This window comes from Tribolium madens, unplaced genomic scaffold (assembly GCF_015345945.1).
Source record: "Tribolium madens isolate multiple individuals breed KSU strain unplaced genomic scaffold, Tmad_KSU_1.1 Scaffold_11;HRSCAF=98;Tcas5.2_LG3b, whole genome shotgun sequence".
NCBI classification, from domain to species: Eukaryota; Metazoa; Arthropoda; class Insecta; order Coleoptera; family Tenebrionidae; genus Tribolium; species Tribolium madens.
Window position 1 is genome coordinate 5,767,244 of NW_025400975.1, and position 18,674 is coordinate 5,785,917.

At 28.8% G+C, this 18,674-nt stretch overlaps 1 protein-coding gene across 1 annotated transcript; it reads right to left on the minus strand.

Moving 5' to 3' along the window:
- Positions 1–155: 155 nt before the first annotated feature.
- On the minus strand, positions 156–16,137 carry LOC123006225 (UBA-like domain-containing protein 2-A). The gene is made up of 3 exons (XM_044400543.1): positions 15,724–16,137; positions 4,121–4,195; positions 156–1,237 (listed from the first exon to the last, which is right to left on the minus strand). Exons 1-3 carry the CDS (start codon positions 15,832–15,834, stop codon positions 1,073–1,075), a joined length of 351 nt encoding a protein of 116 aa, XP_044256478.1. The 5' UTR covers positions 15,835–16,137; the 3' UTR covers positions 156–1,072.
- Between the last annotated feature and the right edge of the window lie 2,537 nt (positions 16,138–18,674).

The window sequence follows — 18,674 nt, forward strand, 5'->3', positions numbered from 1 at the left end:
CAATATTTTGTATTCCTCTAGAACAAAAAATATGTATGAAATAACTTCAATGCTTAAATGAACACAAGATTTGTTCTTTTTATCAATACTGTAGAAACAAAGTAATTACATACAATGCAAAGTAAAATGTGAAGAATCCTGAAATAAAAGGCAACTTGTACTGAATTTATTATTGTAATTATATTGTTGAAAGTAGGAAGATGAGCTGTTATAGGCTCGCAATTTCAACTTAAACTAAATATATACAAAATAACAAACAAATTAATTACATTAAATCCAGCTATGAATTATAAGAACTAGAAGAAAAAGCACCTTCTTATTCTGCCACTTTAATACTGCACTTTTAAAGCACAGATGGCACAGTATAAAAATATCAGAACTGTAAAAAGTTTACATGGAATTAGCTAACTACAGAAATTTTTTTCTTGATCTGATATTTTACACTGTTGAATTATTTCTAGTTTTACAAATAAAATTATCTTATTCTAATATACAATCATATTGTGTACACATACATGTGAGGAAAATATCTGTCGTTTCAAAATTGTTAAATTGGTGCATAATAAATAATCAAATTGTTTTGCTCGTAATAAATTATTATTTGTTGTTCTATAAATAACATAGATCTTTAAAACAATATACTCTTCCAGTACTAAAAAAACCTCCATCACAGTATGATTGAAAATTTATTTGAATCGTCAATGCTGTTGTATCAGGTAATTATTACTTCAGCTATAAATTTGCAACATTCCATGGTGTTGTCTTTTGTGAGTGAGATATGAATACTCCAATTACAAAATCTGACATTTAAAATACTTAACATATAACTGAAACCTACTTAGTTGCACTTGCAGGAACTCTGTCAGTGAATGAATTTACACTTGATCAAATCTACGTTTCTAGCTGGACTGATATTAGAGGCAACCCTCATCAATAAAATAAAAATCCACTTCAACAAAATAGAAGTATGATTAGGTACTTCTTCAACAARATATCCACTAACAGTCACTGAATTTACATATAGTTCTCTGAGCATCATCTGAATTTCGGGTGCACTAGRAATATATGCATTTTATCGTTGTTGTGTTGTCGGCTGTGGAGATTGACGGGCTTGAGGGGTCCCGTTGTTATTATTGGTCGCCGGGCTATTTCCGTTGCCCGTCGACAATTTAGAAAATGCTAGCAGGGTGTCGGGGAAATTCGGAGGCGTCGCTGGCGTGTTGCACGGCGTCATCACCTAAAACAAAACGTTTCAATCAAATTAACTGTCTTTATGAAGTAACAAAATAACACAAATAATCAATAAATACGAATAAATTAAAACTTTATTAAACCTAGAAGATTTTGATTTTATTTTCTATTTATGTTAACTGTTTAAACTTTCGAAAAAACTACCTTGATTTTTTCTACAAGATTAAAGTAACAAAAAAAAATTGGATTATTAATTTATTAACCGACTAGTTTTAGTAGTTGTTTACAAACAAACAATGAAAAGTTTTGTATTTGACTGCCAACTTTTTTACAAATTAATGGGAAATTTAATTANTTCTGTTTTGTTTTAACATAGATATAACAATGTTACTTTAACAGCCATTTACAGATGTGTTAAAAATCCGAATTATTTTTGTTATATTATAACTAATAATCATAAATGTGTTGTTCATAAATGTAAGAGCTGGAGAAATAAAGATACTTGTAAAAACTGMCTTAAGCATTTTTATATCAAAACAAATACAACTAGTTTAAATAATTTAAAAATAWTATTACTATTACTTAAAAAATTAAAAATATTGCAGTTGCATTTATAGTTTTACTTAAAAATTTAAGATCTATGTTAATATTACGATACATTATGCTTACATATTTTCCAAGTAATTTTGAATTTATTGTAAACAGAAATAATGAAATTTTAATTATTAATGGACTTTTCCATCAACATTGATTAAATTGAATCTATTGCACAATCAAAAACAATTGCTGCTACGGTTTTAAATAGTTTATTCAAAACAAATCAACAGAATTTATTGACTAAGAAAATGAAAGTTGAAAGTTTATTAAAATTTTTATACTGTTCTACCTTGAATTGGGATTTACCAAGTCACGTCTTATAAAAGCACAATAGAACCTCATTAATCCGAATAAGAGATTCTCCGGATTATCGGTTTTTCGAAGTCAGAAATTATTATAAAAATAGTTTTTTTTTAATTCAAATAAACAACAAAAATATTTGTATTACTAAAAAATATAAAGGGTGCCAGAACTCGCGCCCCAGAGAAAAATTTCAAGTAAAATAAGAAACCAAGAACATGGAAAAAATGTTTAAAAAATTCTATCTGTCAAAAAATTTTGACATTTGACATTTTTTTATGTGTATTTAATGATACTGATAACCTTGTATATGTTTTTTTACAGTTATTTAGTAAAATTACAAAAATTTTGCCAATAAAAGTCACAAATAACATTGAACAAAGTTACAATTTAGGATACAGCTTTCTTGTTTCCTCTTCTAATAGCCTGTAGCAAAAAAAAACTTAGAAAATTATTTTTCCAACAGAAATAGTCAAAGTGCAAAATTTAAACTCTCATAACTTAGAAATTTTTATAAATAGAATTTTTTCAACATTTTTTCCATGTTTCTGGTATCTTATTACCTTATATTTTTCTCTGGGGAGCGAGTTCTGGCGCACTCTGTATAATAAAACATACAAAGTGAGTAGATGTTAAAATCGAGATTAAAAGTACATTTCAACGTTATATCAAAAAATAAATTATAAAAATCAGCATTTGCTATTAAACATTCTGTTTTTTGTGTATGATTTTTTTTAAATTGTCTCTAGTATTCCTAAAAAAATGTTAATTAACCTTAAATCGATGAAAAAAAACTAATTAGGAGTACAGAAGTTGCACTGTGCCCATATTGAAGATTTTTTATAAGGTTTCAAATAGAAGTTAGAAATTAGCCAAGTTTAATTTAAAATTTCGTTTTTATTAAAGAGTAAAAAATAAAATTTTAATACAGTTACATACAATTACATCACCAATTTTAATTTTGTTTAATTTTTGTGACCAAATAAATTGCATATAACATATTAATAATAAAATTGACACATTGGAAAAATGTTTACGTACAATCTTGATCGTCATTATACATCAGGATAAATAGTTGTGCTGGTATTTTCAAGAGATGGTAGCAGAGGTCACAAGAAGTCTAAATAACTCAATTTTCTTTATTCAAATGTTGACGATTCAGAGGTTAGTTCTTCAAAATCTATAACATTGTTTTCAAACATTTAAGTTAAAATTATTAAAGACAAAAAAAATCTTTATTTTTGTAATAAGGGATGATGATATGAATGATTGTTTAAATTTCGCAACAGATTTTATTCTATTCCAACCAGATGCCACATTGATTGACTGATATTTGACGTAACAAGATTGTTGATTAAATTAAGTGCCAAATGAGATGTTGTCAATGTCAAATGCTAAAAACCGAAATAAAATAAAATAAAATTCAATTATGCCACCTCAAAAATTTGCAAATTATGAACAAACCCCGTATTTTTATTATTATCGTTTTAAAATTGTTCAAACAAAAAATATCTAAATTGACTGGCTGTCAGGGACAAATCTTGCTATAGTTAGCGGCATTCCGACGGCCTGGACGGCGGCCAGCCGTCCCTTGACCGAATTATCACCAGTTGCAGTTGACTCTTGCATAAGCCCAAACAAAACTGAGAAACATTTCCTATGAATCTTGTTTATAAAGAGTCAAATGTCAAGTGTGTCCGCAAACGTAGGTGGAGTGGGAAATTATTGACTTTTACAAAAATAATCCACCGACATTGATTAGGCAAGGTCGATTCAGAAATATTACTCTTTGTATAATATTAATGTGCTAACAATAGCAACTGTACAAAATCTGGATCGATGTAAAGGCATCAAAAGAAGTTTCCGTGTTGTATCGGAATATAAATCACATTTTCCAGGTCATGATTCTTTAGAAAAGTCATCGACCTTAGCAATTAAATAAAACTGGATGTTATTAAGAATTTAATTAACAAAATACATATTTAAAAATCTTCCGATTCAATAATATTACAAGAAAAAAGTTACTACTTACTTGACCAAAGTGTGCTGAAGCACCTGGTGGGCAGGTAGGTAAAGCTGCATCTTGAAAAAATATACTGAGTGCTGTCTGAAACAAAAAAAAAATAATAAGGTCTCCTAATTAATACTTTGGTTCAATAAACCCAAATCATAAATTTAGTTCAAAATAAAACTGACATTTTTTAACCTTTTCAAACAATATAATTATACATATAACACCCCAGGTGTGTACGCATTTTGGTCATTCACCCATATTAGAATTAGAATTAGGGGTATTTGAAACCTGTCAAACTTCTTATCAGCATCAATCATATTCGCTAAAATGGGTTCCTGATAAGACAATAAAGTTGTAACCTAGTTGTGCTATTAATAAAAACCTGTGATGACTATTAATAATATGAAATGTAAATATTATTACAATTATTACTTTAACAACAACAACAAACAAGGTACAATCACAAAGATCAAACTTTAATTTAATTCTCTTTATTGTCACAGTGACTTTTTCTCAGACTAAAATACGTCTACTAAACCAATTAATATAGTAATTCATATACTTTCAAAGAAGCAACTTATTTACTGAAAAATTAAAAGATGAACTTTGTGTATTCGTTATCTGAACTAATCAAATATTATTCACAAATGTACTTGTTTTTAGAAAAACATTTATATAAATATAGGTGTGTAAAAATAAAATAAATAATCATTGCACTTGTCACAAAAAATAATGTATGTATTTTAATTTATGATTGTGTTACAGTATGACAATTATCAAATTATCAATTTATGTATTAAAAAGTTTCGGTTTATGGACATTATCGAAAAGGTTTCCGTTCCGAAAATACTATTGCTGAGTAATGCTTACTCTAAAAAAATCATAAATTGCATATTTTCTGTAAAATAACAAATTTCTCAAATTCAAATATTATTAACATGTAGAATGTGGTATGCATTTAATATGAAATGGAAAGATGTCTTTGAGGACTTGATTATGAAATTCAAATAAAGTAATGGTGCTATATCAAAAAAAACTCTGTAATTTTAAGCTGTTAAAAGTTGAAATAAAGCAATTTTTCTTAATTTTAAACAATAAGTAGTATTAAAGTCAACTCCACAAATCGATAAATTTTATTTAGTCAAGTTGGGACATGTTTCGGCACCCTTGCGCCATCATCAGCCGTTGAAAATTGTTACACTTTAAAATAAAAAAATTACAAGATTAAAAAATTGAAATGTTCACTGTTAAAAAAAATTCTCCTGATTATAACCAATGGAAAAATATACAAAAAAAATAGGATTTAAACATTATTCCTCTGTAAAAAAATAAAAGGACGAGGTCAGTGAAGCTGAAGCCTCCGTGAAAATTTTTGGAGAACAATAATATTTATTTATATTTATTATTATTATTATTATTATTTTTTTTTGTTATTATCGTTCTCCATAGGGCGAGAGTGCCGAAACATGTCCCAACTTGACTAAATAAAATTGATCGATTTGTGGAGTTGACTTTAATATTACTTACTGTTTAAAACTATAAAACATACACTTTGAGAAGAAAATGAATCGAGTTCTAAAATTTTTATTAAAGCATAAATGTTATTCTAAAGAACACACATTTACTCTCCTAAAATTTCAATAATTCTAAAACAGCATTATTTCCTTGGCTAGATTTATCGCATAAATAAAAATATTCTAAAAATTTTATCGCATAACCACAAAATTCAAACGTCTGTTCGATTCGTTACAAAAATTTTATACAAACTTCTTATAAGAATAACAATTTTCTGACGTTCACTCAGCAGCACTCGCTGCTTCGTCGTTTGTGCTGTAAAACTAGATAAAAGTTGTGAGGGTAGAAGATAAGTTTAAAAAATGTCCAAGATTGTATTTAACAATACAAGTGTCCGGAAAAAACGTTAAAGGAATTTAAGGGTAATTCTTCCATAGATAGACCAATACAAAAAAAAAGTTTCTATAGACCTAGGTGCCCCCTTCATTAAGATGAATAATTTTTGATCGCACTAGTAGATTCAGCCATAAAAAATTACCACAGATGCAAATTTTTGTAAATGTACGAGTATCTCAACCGATTACTGAAATAATTAAAAAAAAAAACTTTTGCTCGGTATTTTCAGAAGGCTCTAGCCCCCTTACAGAGCATTTCCGGGCAAAGGTCCATAAAAACTTTTTTCTTATACTAATCCAAAGAATCACCTCCCGAAACTTTTTCCGAACAATATCCAAAACTAATAAACAAGCTCCGAAGAGCAAGCATGAGACATGGACTTTTGAAAAAAATCAGTCTCGATTTTTGTCTAAAAAATATAATAGATATGTAGGTATTATAGTAAAATTACCTCCGTGTTTGCCTGATTTCAGTCCATGCGACTTCTAGATGTTCTTCCACAAAAAGTGGAAAGCTAGGTCAAATTAAGCCAACAATTGTTTAAAATAAAAGAAAAATGGCACGACCTTGTACGCACGTATTTATCCTCATTGATTGAAAACGTAGACGTGATTAACAACCGTTTACTCTGTTAAAAACAGTCCATTTGAAAAAAAAAAAACAGACCGTTAATCCTCTACGAGAAATTTGAGAAAATTGACTATTTTACTACAAAATTATAAAAAAAAGAGGATTTTTGTATGAAAGTAGTTATCTGAATTATCAGATAAATAAATAGTAAAAGATAACAAATACAAGCACATTTAAGTACAGCAAATTGTAATAAAATAAACGTGCCAACAAAAATAGTGGTGATAACATGTACACATACATAATAATAATTGTAGTATCAAATTTTATCTTAATATACTAGATAACAAAAAAGTATTAACCTTGAACGACAAAGATAGTCCTAAGACCTCATTATTTGCAACAAAATCTAAATTACTCAAATACGTTAATTAATAAAAAAATATTTTTGTTTTAAACTTTGTCATTACTTGTGATAAACGAAAAGCAAATTATACAGGATGCGCCAGAATTCGCGCCCCAGAGAATATTTTCAAGTAAGGTAAGATACCAGGAACATGAAAAAAATGTTTAAAAAATTCTCTGTCAAAATTTTTTGACATTTGACAGTTTTTAATATCTATTTAATGATACTGATGATCTTGTATATGTTTTTTTACAATTATTTAGTAAAAGGACAAAAATTTTGCCAATAAAAGCCACAAATAACATTGAACAGAGTTACAATTTAGGATACAGCTTCCTTGTTTCCTCTTTTAATAGCCTATAGCAAAAAACTTGGAAAATTATTTTTCCAACAGAAATAAATAGAGTCAAAGTGCAAACTTTAAACCCTCATAACTTCGTAATTTTTATAGATAAAATTTTGTTAACATTTTTTACATGTTCCTGGTATCCTACCTTATATGGCATTTTTCTCTGGGGCGCGAGTTCTGGCGTACCCTGTATATTCTCTTAATCAAAATTTTTAAAATCACACCAGGAACCTTTTAATTTTTGAACACTCGACTGCACCAACAGTCAAACAGAAGCACAGTAAAAAATTAAGCAATAAATCACAATAAATTGAGTATTGCGTTTCATCACCATGATAACCCATCTTACAACATGTAACATAAAATAACCAAAGTATAATTACAAAACGTATTTAAGTAATACCCATATTTTATTATTTGTAGAACCTACGAAAATTCTAAATACATTGTAAAAAATCTGAAAAACAAGATAATAGATAACTTGTGAATCACTGATGAGTGATGATGATGAAAAATACTCAAATGTGATAATCATTCACGTAGACAATCAATTTTTAAAGAGACTCTAGGTCTAGATTTTTGACATAATCTTCCTTTTTAATTTTTTATCAATATAAACTACTAACTTCCCTCCAATTACATCTGCCTAGTTTCAAATAAATAAAATTCAAAATGAAAACAAGAAGATAACAAAACAAGACAGTAAAAATGAAAAATCACTTTTACAACAATTTATTCAAACAATTACTACAAATTTCTAACAGACTATTCATTCTCTCAAAAAACGCAAGATCCACAAAGAAGCATTTCGTTCAAAAATGCCTTTGTTCAGGCCAGCATAATATTAATTATTAGAAATAATTTGAATACAAACAATTTCAAAACCTTCACCGATTCAAAGCCAAAAATAAATCAAAAAAGAAAACGACCATAAAACTGATTAAAAAATTGTATAATGCAGCTTAATTGATTTAAAATAAGTTTAACAAACACAGAACCGTTTCTAATTTTTCCATAAAAAACGTAACGGAATAATACATGCGTCATTCGTTAATTAGATACGTCAGCTGTCCCGTTGTTTCTGAAAATTAGCAAAATTGGCACTCATTTCAATTCGCTCATGGAAATGATTCAGTCCATAATGCGTTGTTGCAATTCTTTAAACTCTTTTTAAATCGTGTCTAAAATGTATCTAATTTACAACATCAAGATTTATTACTCCTTGAGAGGTTATTGATATTATTTTAACCTTTGGTTTTTTGCAACTGTGACTCAGATTGACCAGATGAATCTATAATAAATAATTATAAAATATAATTCACATAAATTATTCTACGTAAATTACAGAAAAATGTTTACACGCGAATAATTTATACAAAAAAAAATAAAATACGCTAAACAACTGAAAGTCAAAACTTCATAAGTTGTCTGGCAACTAATTTAGCACACCCGATCACATGATCAGTCTATAATACAGTAACAAGTCATATTTTATTGATTCAAGTCCCTCATTGTCACATTTTTTAAAATAGAAAACAATATTTTTCAAAAAAAAATACGATAATAGTCATCAAAGTTCAAGTACTAGTCTGATAGATTTCATTTATTTTAATAGAACACATTACCAAAATAATAGAAATGTTGGAAGTAGACGACAGAGTAATTTATAGTAGTTTTATCAAAAGTTATCTAGAGTATGTAGTAGTTACCATAGTAGTTTGTGTTGAGTGTTTATAATTTTTGTTTTAGTAGAATAATCACTGGTCTACTTTTTGTATTTACAATAATAACGTTCACGGATGTATACTAAACACCAGTAGAACATGCTGATTAAGGCACTGTAAAAATTAGTAATGAGATAAATGTTTGTAAAGATTAATATATATTATACAAGTACAAGTAGACAGCCACTTTAATTATCATAAAACTTTTTTTCTAATATCAAAATAATCACAAACTATGATGTAATAAATTACAGAATTCAGTCTATATCTTATATTACCCTTATGAAATGCACTGTCTGTTGTAATAACAACATACTCGAGTGTACTTTATTACCGTTTCAAACTTTCTACACTGATGTCTACTCTCTATTCAGTCATTATTTATTGTGATTGCTTTAGTTTTTATTCACCAATGTTCAATAAAATTCTTCTCAGTCAAATGCATACAGATGAAATTAGCATTCTTTATTTCAAATAAATTATAACAAAACACCATTTTAATGATCTTCAATAGATTAATTTCTAAAATTATACCACAAAATTAGACTATTTTCTAAGAGGTAACTGATATCCTATTGAAAAGAAACCCTAATCGCAAACTACTCAAGCAAATTTTTAGCTACACCTTATTTCACTTATAAAAAAAACAAAAACAACATTTTACATGGCATTTCAAAAATGGTCTACCAAAAGCTGAAAGTATAAAAAATTGTTTTTTTCGTGATACTTGATTACAGATCAGATCAATCCTGTCTCTATGCTTGTTATGGCAACAATAACAATCTAGACACAGTTACAATCTTACATTCATGGATGGTATTATACAGTGTGTCAGAACTCGTGCCCCAGAGAAAAATTTCAGTAACAGGAACATGGAAAAAATGTTTTAAAATAGTATGTCAAAAAAATTTAACATTTACTTTGTTACATTTGACATTTTTTTATGTCTGTTTTATAATATTGATGCTTTTGTATATGTTTTTGTTACAATTTAGGATACAGCTTCCTTGTTTCCTCTTTTAATTGCCTATAGCAAAAAAACAGAAATAAAGTCAAAGTGCAAAATTTAAACTCTCATAACATCCAAATTTTTATAGATAGGATTTTTTAACATTTTTTCCTTGTTCCTGGTATCTTACCCTTATCTTACATGACATTTTTCTCTGAGACGTGAGTTCTGACGCACCCTGTATTAACTCCTGTCAATATAACTATTGATAGCTATCAATTTAAGTACAATTTTTTGCTTTATTATTTTTTAAAAAACATGCAATTGAATCATGATTTCGTAGATATGACACTAATTAATTAAATTAATATTAGGTAACGTATTTGTATGTTTCAATATTTTGAAACTGAACATTAACATAAAATACAAAATTTGAAATTTTTGATTAACATTTGCAGCTTTCTGACGATATAGTATATGTATGTACCTATAATATTAGTCAGTTATTTTAAACTGACGAGCAGATGTCTATGCAAATGACAAATTATTATCAACGAGTTAAAAATACCAAGAACGTAACTTCCACATTAAAAAATAAGAAATAAAAGTGATCACATAACTTATTAATCATTATCCTATTAAAGATCCTATCCTATTCCTTGTTAATATGGTCGCTTGAAACCAGCAAAGTGATGTAATCAAATATTTTCTCTTTTTCACTCTCAGTAACTCATTTGCATACTAATAAGATCTTGGTGAAATTTATTATCTACCTAATCGATAAAAGTTGGTAACAATATTGTACTAATTGTCAACCCGCCTGATAGAAAATTATTGTCAATTTAAAAACTGTGTCAAACTATTTAAAGTCACAGTCGTACAACGTTTTTTGATTATCATATTTAAAAAAAATCAAATTCTGAAAATGATAATATTGGAAGGTTTGAACTGCCAAAACTGTCAAAAAGGCGGGCATTAAAGAAAGATGAGCCGTTAAAACCTTTTCATTTACAATCACTACTGAAATGTATCGATTCCTCCTAAACTTTTCGAAGTGGGGAAATTCCTCTTTCATCCCGTGGGAGGTAATATCTCAGGATTTTTTTGGTTCAGGCGTTGTACAATGCTTCATTAATGATTTCACTTTCACAAATTACAATAAACAAAGATCACGGTGATTACAATAATTGCATCGAACAAAAGTTTGTTTGACTAGAAAAAAACGAATTCGTTTTTGACATTTATTTATTGAGAAACATCACATGTCATAAATCAACGTCAATGGATCAACGCAGATTTTATTACGAATATTTTATTTAAAAAAATGTCATTAGCACTCGGGTTTCGCCCAAGTTCAATATCCGGAGGCCTCGCAGAATGACAATTATTTACCATCTCGGTTGTAATATACAGGGTGTCCCAGCCAGTTGTAAAAGTCCATTAGTGACCTTTAAATGGTAAAATTTAAAAAACTAAACTTATTTTCAACCATACAGCATGTCCTAAAAATAAGTTACGATACAAATTTGTGTTTTTTTTTTAATGAAACACTGTTTCCTGGCATTTTTAGATGTAGCCTTTTAAAACAATGTTTTTACGCTGAACTTTTATTAGTCGATTTCGCTTAGTTTTAGAAATAAGACGGTTTTTTTGACGAAAACATGCACTTTTAAAAAATTAATTACACAAAAACTAAAACAGCTAGAACAAGTTTTTTCTTACTTCTGCAAAGAAGAAAGTTCAGAATTTAAAGCTGTATCAATTTTTTAGTGTTTTGAATTTGTAAAGATTAATAAATTAAGAAGTTTGTTAACTCTTTCAGGGACGGTGGGTTAAAATTTAACCCACCTTTTTAACTCACCTTAATTTATATTTTTGAGCAGTTTTGATTATTAATGGTAATATTTTTAATAATACAGACATTATTCTTGTAGAGTTTATCACATTTTTTTTTATTTACAATCAATGAACTTAAAATTATTATGGAAACTATACAATTTATTAATCAATTTGAAATACCTACATTATTATGATACTTATTTTAACTAAATTGAATTGATTATATACAGATAATGGATAATGATTGTTATAAATACAAAGAGGAAAAAAAACAAAACAAAAAAATTTCTTTCATTCTATTTTGACTAGTAAGCTTCGTGACGTCATTGAGCATTACCAGCCTACTTAGGTAACCACTTTTGCTTAACATTACATTGATAAAATTTTGACTTTTTACTAACTGTATTTCGTATTATTCTTAGTTTTTTTGAGATATGAGTGGTATGTCCTGATGTGGAAAATTACAACAATAACATGAACTTTGTTGATAAATTTCATCAGTTGATGACGTACAGTGCATTTCGTCCACCCAATTTCTGTGAATTCACAAAAATTCACTGTAGCCTGTGCTTTATTGTCATAATAAATGACACTGTCACGTTTAATTAAATTCTTATTCATTTTGGACCGGATTTCCAACCTAAAAATGGATTGGTACTATTACTTCAAGCAATGTAAGACAAAGCACAGGTAAAAAGTATGTAAGGAATATGGGGCATTTTGTCAACATGATAAATGTTCATTAAAGTTCTCAAACAAGGTTAGAAAAACCTAAAAACTAATTTACACTTTTAGTCTGTCATGAAAATTTGTTGCGCAAAATTCACTGTCCGGAACTGTACTCAACTGAAAAAGTCATAAATGGTGGCACTGAATTTTTTTCTATCTCGTTGATACTTGCATTATGTAGCACCAAGCAACAAGAGTCTCGAAGTAAATGGCAGTGTGTAACTTGTAGAGTCTCTTTGTTAAGGCAAACAGAAAAACTGCTTTCAAGCATATTATTACAAAAAATAATAACTTTTGTTAGCTATCGTACGTATTATTTAGTTTGCTTTTGTTTTTATTATTTCTTGTTATTTTTCTTTGTTCATTATAATACTATTTTATTTTCTTAATTTATTTTTTAAATGCCTATTATGTCACTAAATAAGTAATAGACAATGACTACTTCAAATTAACAATGCTTTGAAATTATTAAAAATGTACGAGATTTTATGAGGGGTTCATGAAGTTAATGAGATTACCGGAGAAAGTAAAAAAATCTGAAATGTAAAATAATTGGTCATATGATGAAAAACTGTCGTTAGTGCTATTTTAATACCTATTTTTTAAATAACTTGAAAAATGATTATTTTTAAAATCCAGTAAATAGGTGTACCTGTACGGTATTTTAAATACATTAAAGTGTGTACCTGAAAGGTCACTAATGGACTTTTTCAACTCGCTGGGACACCCTGTATAGATACAGTACGATCAAAAAGTCTGTCTATCGTACGAGGTCAAAAACCTGTGCGATTTGTTTTTGCACTGTGTGTTAGAAATCTAACGCACAATTCATACTCGAAAGTTTTGTATTTTTTCATTTAACGTATTTTTTTTTGTATCCATTATAAAAAATAAATCGTTATTCAACGTATTTTTGTATCCATTATAAAAAATAAATCGTTATGAAAAAAAAAATATGTTCGTAAGAAAAAAAATATTTATGGTCGTAGGAAAAATAGTGTACAAAACTTGCAGGAAAGTGTTTAACGCACTCGCGGTATTGCCTGCACTCGGCTAACGCCTCGTGCGCAACTTTCCCGCTTGTGCGTTATTTAACACTTTCCGTGCTCGTTACTATTTGAAAACTGATATTTTCTTTTAAAAATAAAATTATTTTTGCTTCTTTGGATAGTTTGGAGAGCATGTTTTTGAGCCGAAAAAGCATTTAGTTGCTTTTCCAGACGTTTTATCAGATTTTTCAACCAAAAGCACAAAACTTCGTCAAAAATAATTTTTGTAAAACATACCAAAAAATTAATACCAGACTGCTTAGTTTCTTACTGTTTAGTAATTTATTATCAGAATGTGAAATCTTTTAATACAGGTATGTTAACTAATTAAAAAACGACATAATTTTTGCTCTTTTCAAGCGTTTTAAAACATTTTTCATTCAAAAACGCAATTCTTTTGCAAAATTTAATCAAAAATACGTCGAAAAGTCATTGAATTAAGTAAAAATAGTGTTATTAAATATTTATTTATTATTATTTATCTATTTAAACATATTTTAACACCTTTATCCACTGTTTATTCAAAAATCCAGGTTGTACATAGCGCCTTTAGCATTTTTTGGTAATTTCATTCCTAATAGAAACCAAAATATAAGTCTTTTTCAATAAAAGAATATTGCGAAAAAAAATTTTGCTGATAGTTTATTAATTTTTTGCCTTATTTTCGACGAAAATTTTGAAAATAATTACGATTCTGACTAAAAAACGTCCTAAAACAGAAAATTGTATTTTTTGTATTGCATTTTTTAGCACAATCTAAAAAAGTAAAACACCATTTTTGAGTAAATAACTTGCATTATGTAGCACCAAACAACAAAAGTCTCGAAGTAACGGGCAGTAGAGTGTCTCTTTGTTAAGGCAAACAGAAAAACTGCTTTCAAGCATATTATTTCAAAAAATAATAACTTTTGTTAGCTATCGTACGTATTATTTAATTTGCTTTTGTTTTTATTATTTCTTGTTATTTTTCTTTGTTCATTATAATACTATTTTATTTTCTTAATCTATTTTTTTAAATGCCCATTATATCACTAAATAAGTAATAGATAATGACTACTTCATATTAAAAATGCTTTGAAATTATTAAAAATGTACGAGATTTTATGAGGGGTTCATGAAGTTAATGAGATTATCGGAGAAAGTAAAAAAATCTGAAATCTAAAATAATTGGTCATAGACCGATGAAAAACTGTCGTTAGTGCTATTTTAATACCTACTTTTTAAACAACTTGAAAAATGATTATTTTTAAAATCCAGTAATACCTGTACGGTATTTTAAATACATTATAGTGTGTACCTGACTTTTTCAACTCGCTGGGACACCCTGTATAGATACAGTACGATCAAAAAGTCTGTCTATCAAGCAAGCGTAGAAATTTAAAACGTATGTCTGTGGAAGACAAAATGTCACAATGACAAATAAGAAATGTCAAAATATATTTTATGAAAATTATGACAGGAAACCGTGGTGAACGATTTTTATGAATAAACACCATTTTAGTTTGTTTTGAGACGTTTTATAGAATAATTCAATTTAATTAGCTCAATGTTTTAATTTTTATAAAATAATTTTTTGACAACTGCCATGCAACATACGTCCTCAACCAGGACGCCTACTTGATAGAAAGACTTTTTGATCGCACTGTATAACAGCCCTGTGTGTTACTAAGGTGTTATTGACAATGTAACCATAACAGCACAACACGATGAAAAAATACTAAATTTTCATTCATCATAACAGCAGGTGCAGAAGAGTAAATTTACAGGTGAAACCACAAAAGTGAGCAAAAAAGGTGTCCCTCGCCCGTCATGCCATGCGAAGTCAAGTAGCGCAGATGATAAATATTATGGTCACGTGGTCGTGTTGTGACTCGTCTACACCTCGAATGGGGCGAGCGGAAGCGCTGGAGTCCGGGGGCAAGGAAACGGAAGAGAAGTCGAAAGGAAACAGCGACTAACACCGTGACCTTGAGGCCCTTGACCAAATCGCGTCGATAAAACGTCGCCGAGGATTCGATCGCGGCGCGAAGCGGGGCCGAAGGGGCGGCCGCCATGTTACGTTATGTTGTTTGTTTACAAAACGATTGCCATTTACCTCGAATTGCCAATGGGCCGACTGGAGGATCTGTTTGGCCTGGTCGCGGGCGCACCCCGCCGCCAACACGAACTGGTTGATCATCACTTGCTCTCGCAACGCAGAATCCATTTTAAAAAAGGCAATCACCGACTAAATCGCACAAATATGCGAACACTCCACACCACAGACAGTTGTTTTCAAAACTACTCTTTCACTCACTCTCTCACTCGCGCTGCCGCGCTCTCTGTTTTCCTGCGATGGGAAATGTTGTAATCATGAATGACGTCAGTTGTACGAGTGACAGGATGGGGAAAATCGGGACGTGGAGGGGGTAAGGACAATAACAATACAAGAAATTCAATCACAGGTGGAAAAAACCAAAAAAATTACATTCACAGTAAACTTGTAAGTCAAAACTCTAATAAATACTAAATTAAAAGCAAGCTTGATATGTCATTCTCAAACGTCAAAAAATCAACATTTTCAAAACATTCGAATTGGAGTAAGGAGGGGCTTAGATTTCGACAGTGTTGCCAATCTGTCACCTGTTTTTATGCAACCCACATTTCTTTTTATGCAACTAACATTACACTAGTTCACTGCTAGTGGTTTTAAATTAAAGGGGTGAGTGGATAAAGGTGTTATGTAACGTTTTTTTTTAAACAATTTTTTTCGAAATATTCTTTTATTAAAAAAGACTTTTGAATTTTGCTAAATCCGTTATGTACAGTTACGGAATTAAAATTTCGGACAGTATTTTTCTGTCACTTCAAAAAGTTCACTGTAAACTACCTTTTCCTACGACCATATACGAAACTAGATCATAACGCACAATTACATATGCGCGAAAATTGGCAATATCGTACGAGGTCGAAAACCTGTGCAATTTAACGCATAATTGACACACGAATGTTTTGTATTTTTTCATTCAACGTATTTTTTTTATAAAAAATAAATCGTCATTCAACGTATTTTTGTATCCATTATAAAAAATAAAGTGTTATGAAAAAAAATATATTTATGGTCGTAGGAAAAATAGTGTACAAAACTTGCAGGAAAGTGTCTAACGCACTTATTTATCACTTTCCGTGCTCGTTATGTAATATACTGTTTACTGTCATCATGACTGACATTTGACAATTAAACTTTTCTGTTAACCATGGTCAGTGATGCAATTTTTTAAGTCAAAATGACATAAACATCACAAGAGCACTGAACAAGAGTAAAAAATGAGGTTATTAATGTAAAGGTTGTTTTAGAATTTACATTGTAAAAATGACAATACTGCCCGAAATTTTAATTCCGCAACTGCACAACTTGGATAGTTGAATTAACAGTGGATAAAGGTGTTAAAATATGTTTAAATACATAAATAATAAATAAATGTTTTAAATAACATTTCAACGTATTTTTGACTAAATTTTGCAATAGAATTGCGTTTTTTATTGAAAAATGTTTTAAAACGCTTGAAAAGAGCAAAAATTATGCCGTTTTTTAATTAGTCTAGTATTAATTTTTTGGTATATCTTAGCAAAAATTAAAGACTTAAAAACGAAACGCAACTAAATGTGTGAAAAAGGCAAAAATAACATCATTTTGGAATTAAATGTGTGATTTTTCGGCTTATTTTTGACGAAGTTTTATGCTTTTGGCTGAAAAATCTGCTAAAACGTCTGGAAAAGCAACTAAATGCTTTTTCGGCTCAAACATGCTTAAACTCTCCAAAGAAGCAAGAATAATTTTATTTTCGTGATAGTTTATTAATTTTTTGCCTTATTTTCAACGAAAATTTTTGATTCTGACTAAAAAACGTCCTAAAACAGAAAACTGTATTATTTTTGAACGAATTTTTTACACAATCTAAAAAAGTAAAAAGAACACAATTTTTGATTTGTGACGAAATAATTTTGTAATTTTTTTATTGAAAAACGTGCTAAAACGCCCAAAAAATCATAAAGAAGGTCATTTTCAACACGGTTTGGTGATTTTTCAATGTATTTTAGCAGAAACTTGCAAAAAAACGTGATGTAAATAAGCAAAATTCATTATTTTCCAGTTAATTTGGTGACTTTTCGGTATATTTTTGTCTAAATTTTTCGAGATTGAAAAACATGGTGTTTATATAGAAAACCTTCAAAAAGTGGATGAACTAGCTTCAAAATTACACTAATAAACAAGAAAAAAAATTTTTTAAATGAGAAGTTAATTTTCGGGATAGAAAAGTACGGAAGTTACCTGTACATAAGAAGTTTGGATGAATGCACTCCATTTCAAAAAGTCATTATTTTAAAAGGCAATGCTTCTAAAAACATGGGTGGTGAAACTTTAGAGAGTAATTGGTAAAAATAGAAGTTTATCAAAAGAAAAACTTTCAAATTTACGCGACGAGGATGATGATGAGTACAAGTGGTTTTATGAAAACATTTGTCACGTAGATGATAGTAGCATTAGTAGCCCAAAAAGATGAAAAACTAATTGATAATAATTAATATGAGACTTTTTTATATTGTGTCGTTAAAATTTCATTTATATTTGTTTTGTTAAATTCGAAATATTTTTATAAAGCAATAGTTATCACAAAGTTTATATTAGAAAATAAAGCTTGTTCTTTGGTACATAACACTTTTATCAATTCTTTTATAATATAAACTAATGCATTATAGTGGATGAAGGGGTCAAATACACTTGATCGTTAAAAAATCTATAAAAAACATAATTACGAAGTTTTCTTATAACAAGGAAACAATATTCACATAGGCCTTTATACATCATATGATTTGTTTACCAAAAACAAATTGGAAAGAAGTACCAGCAAATTATATTAAAATGCTTATAACTCCAAACATTTGCACATGACACCTTTATCCACTCACCCCTTCAATTATCCTTTTCTTTTTTTGTATTTTTACTATTAAATTATACTAACAAATTTCAAGTAAAAATTATTATTATTATTAAGACAGCAATAC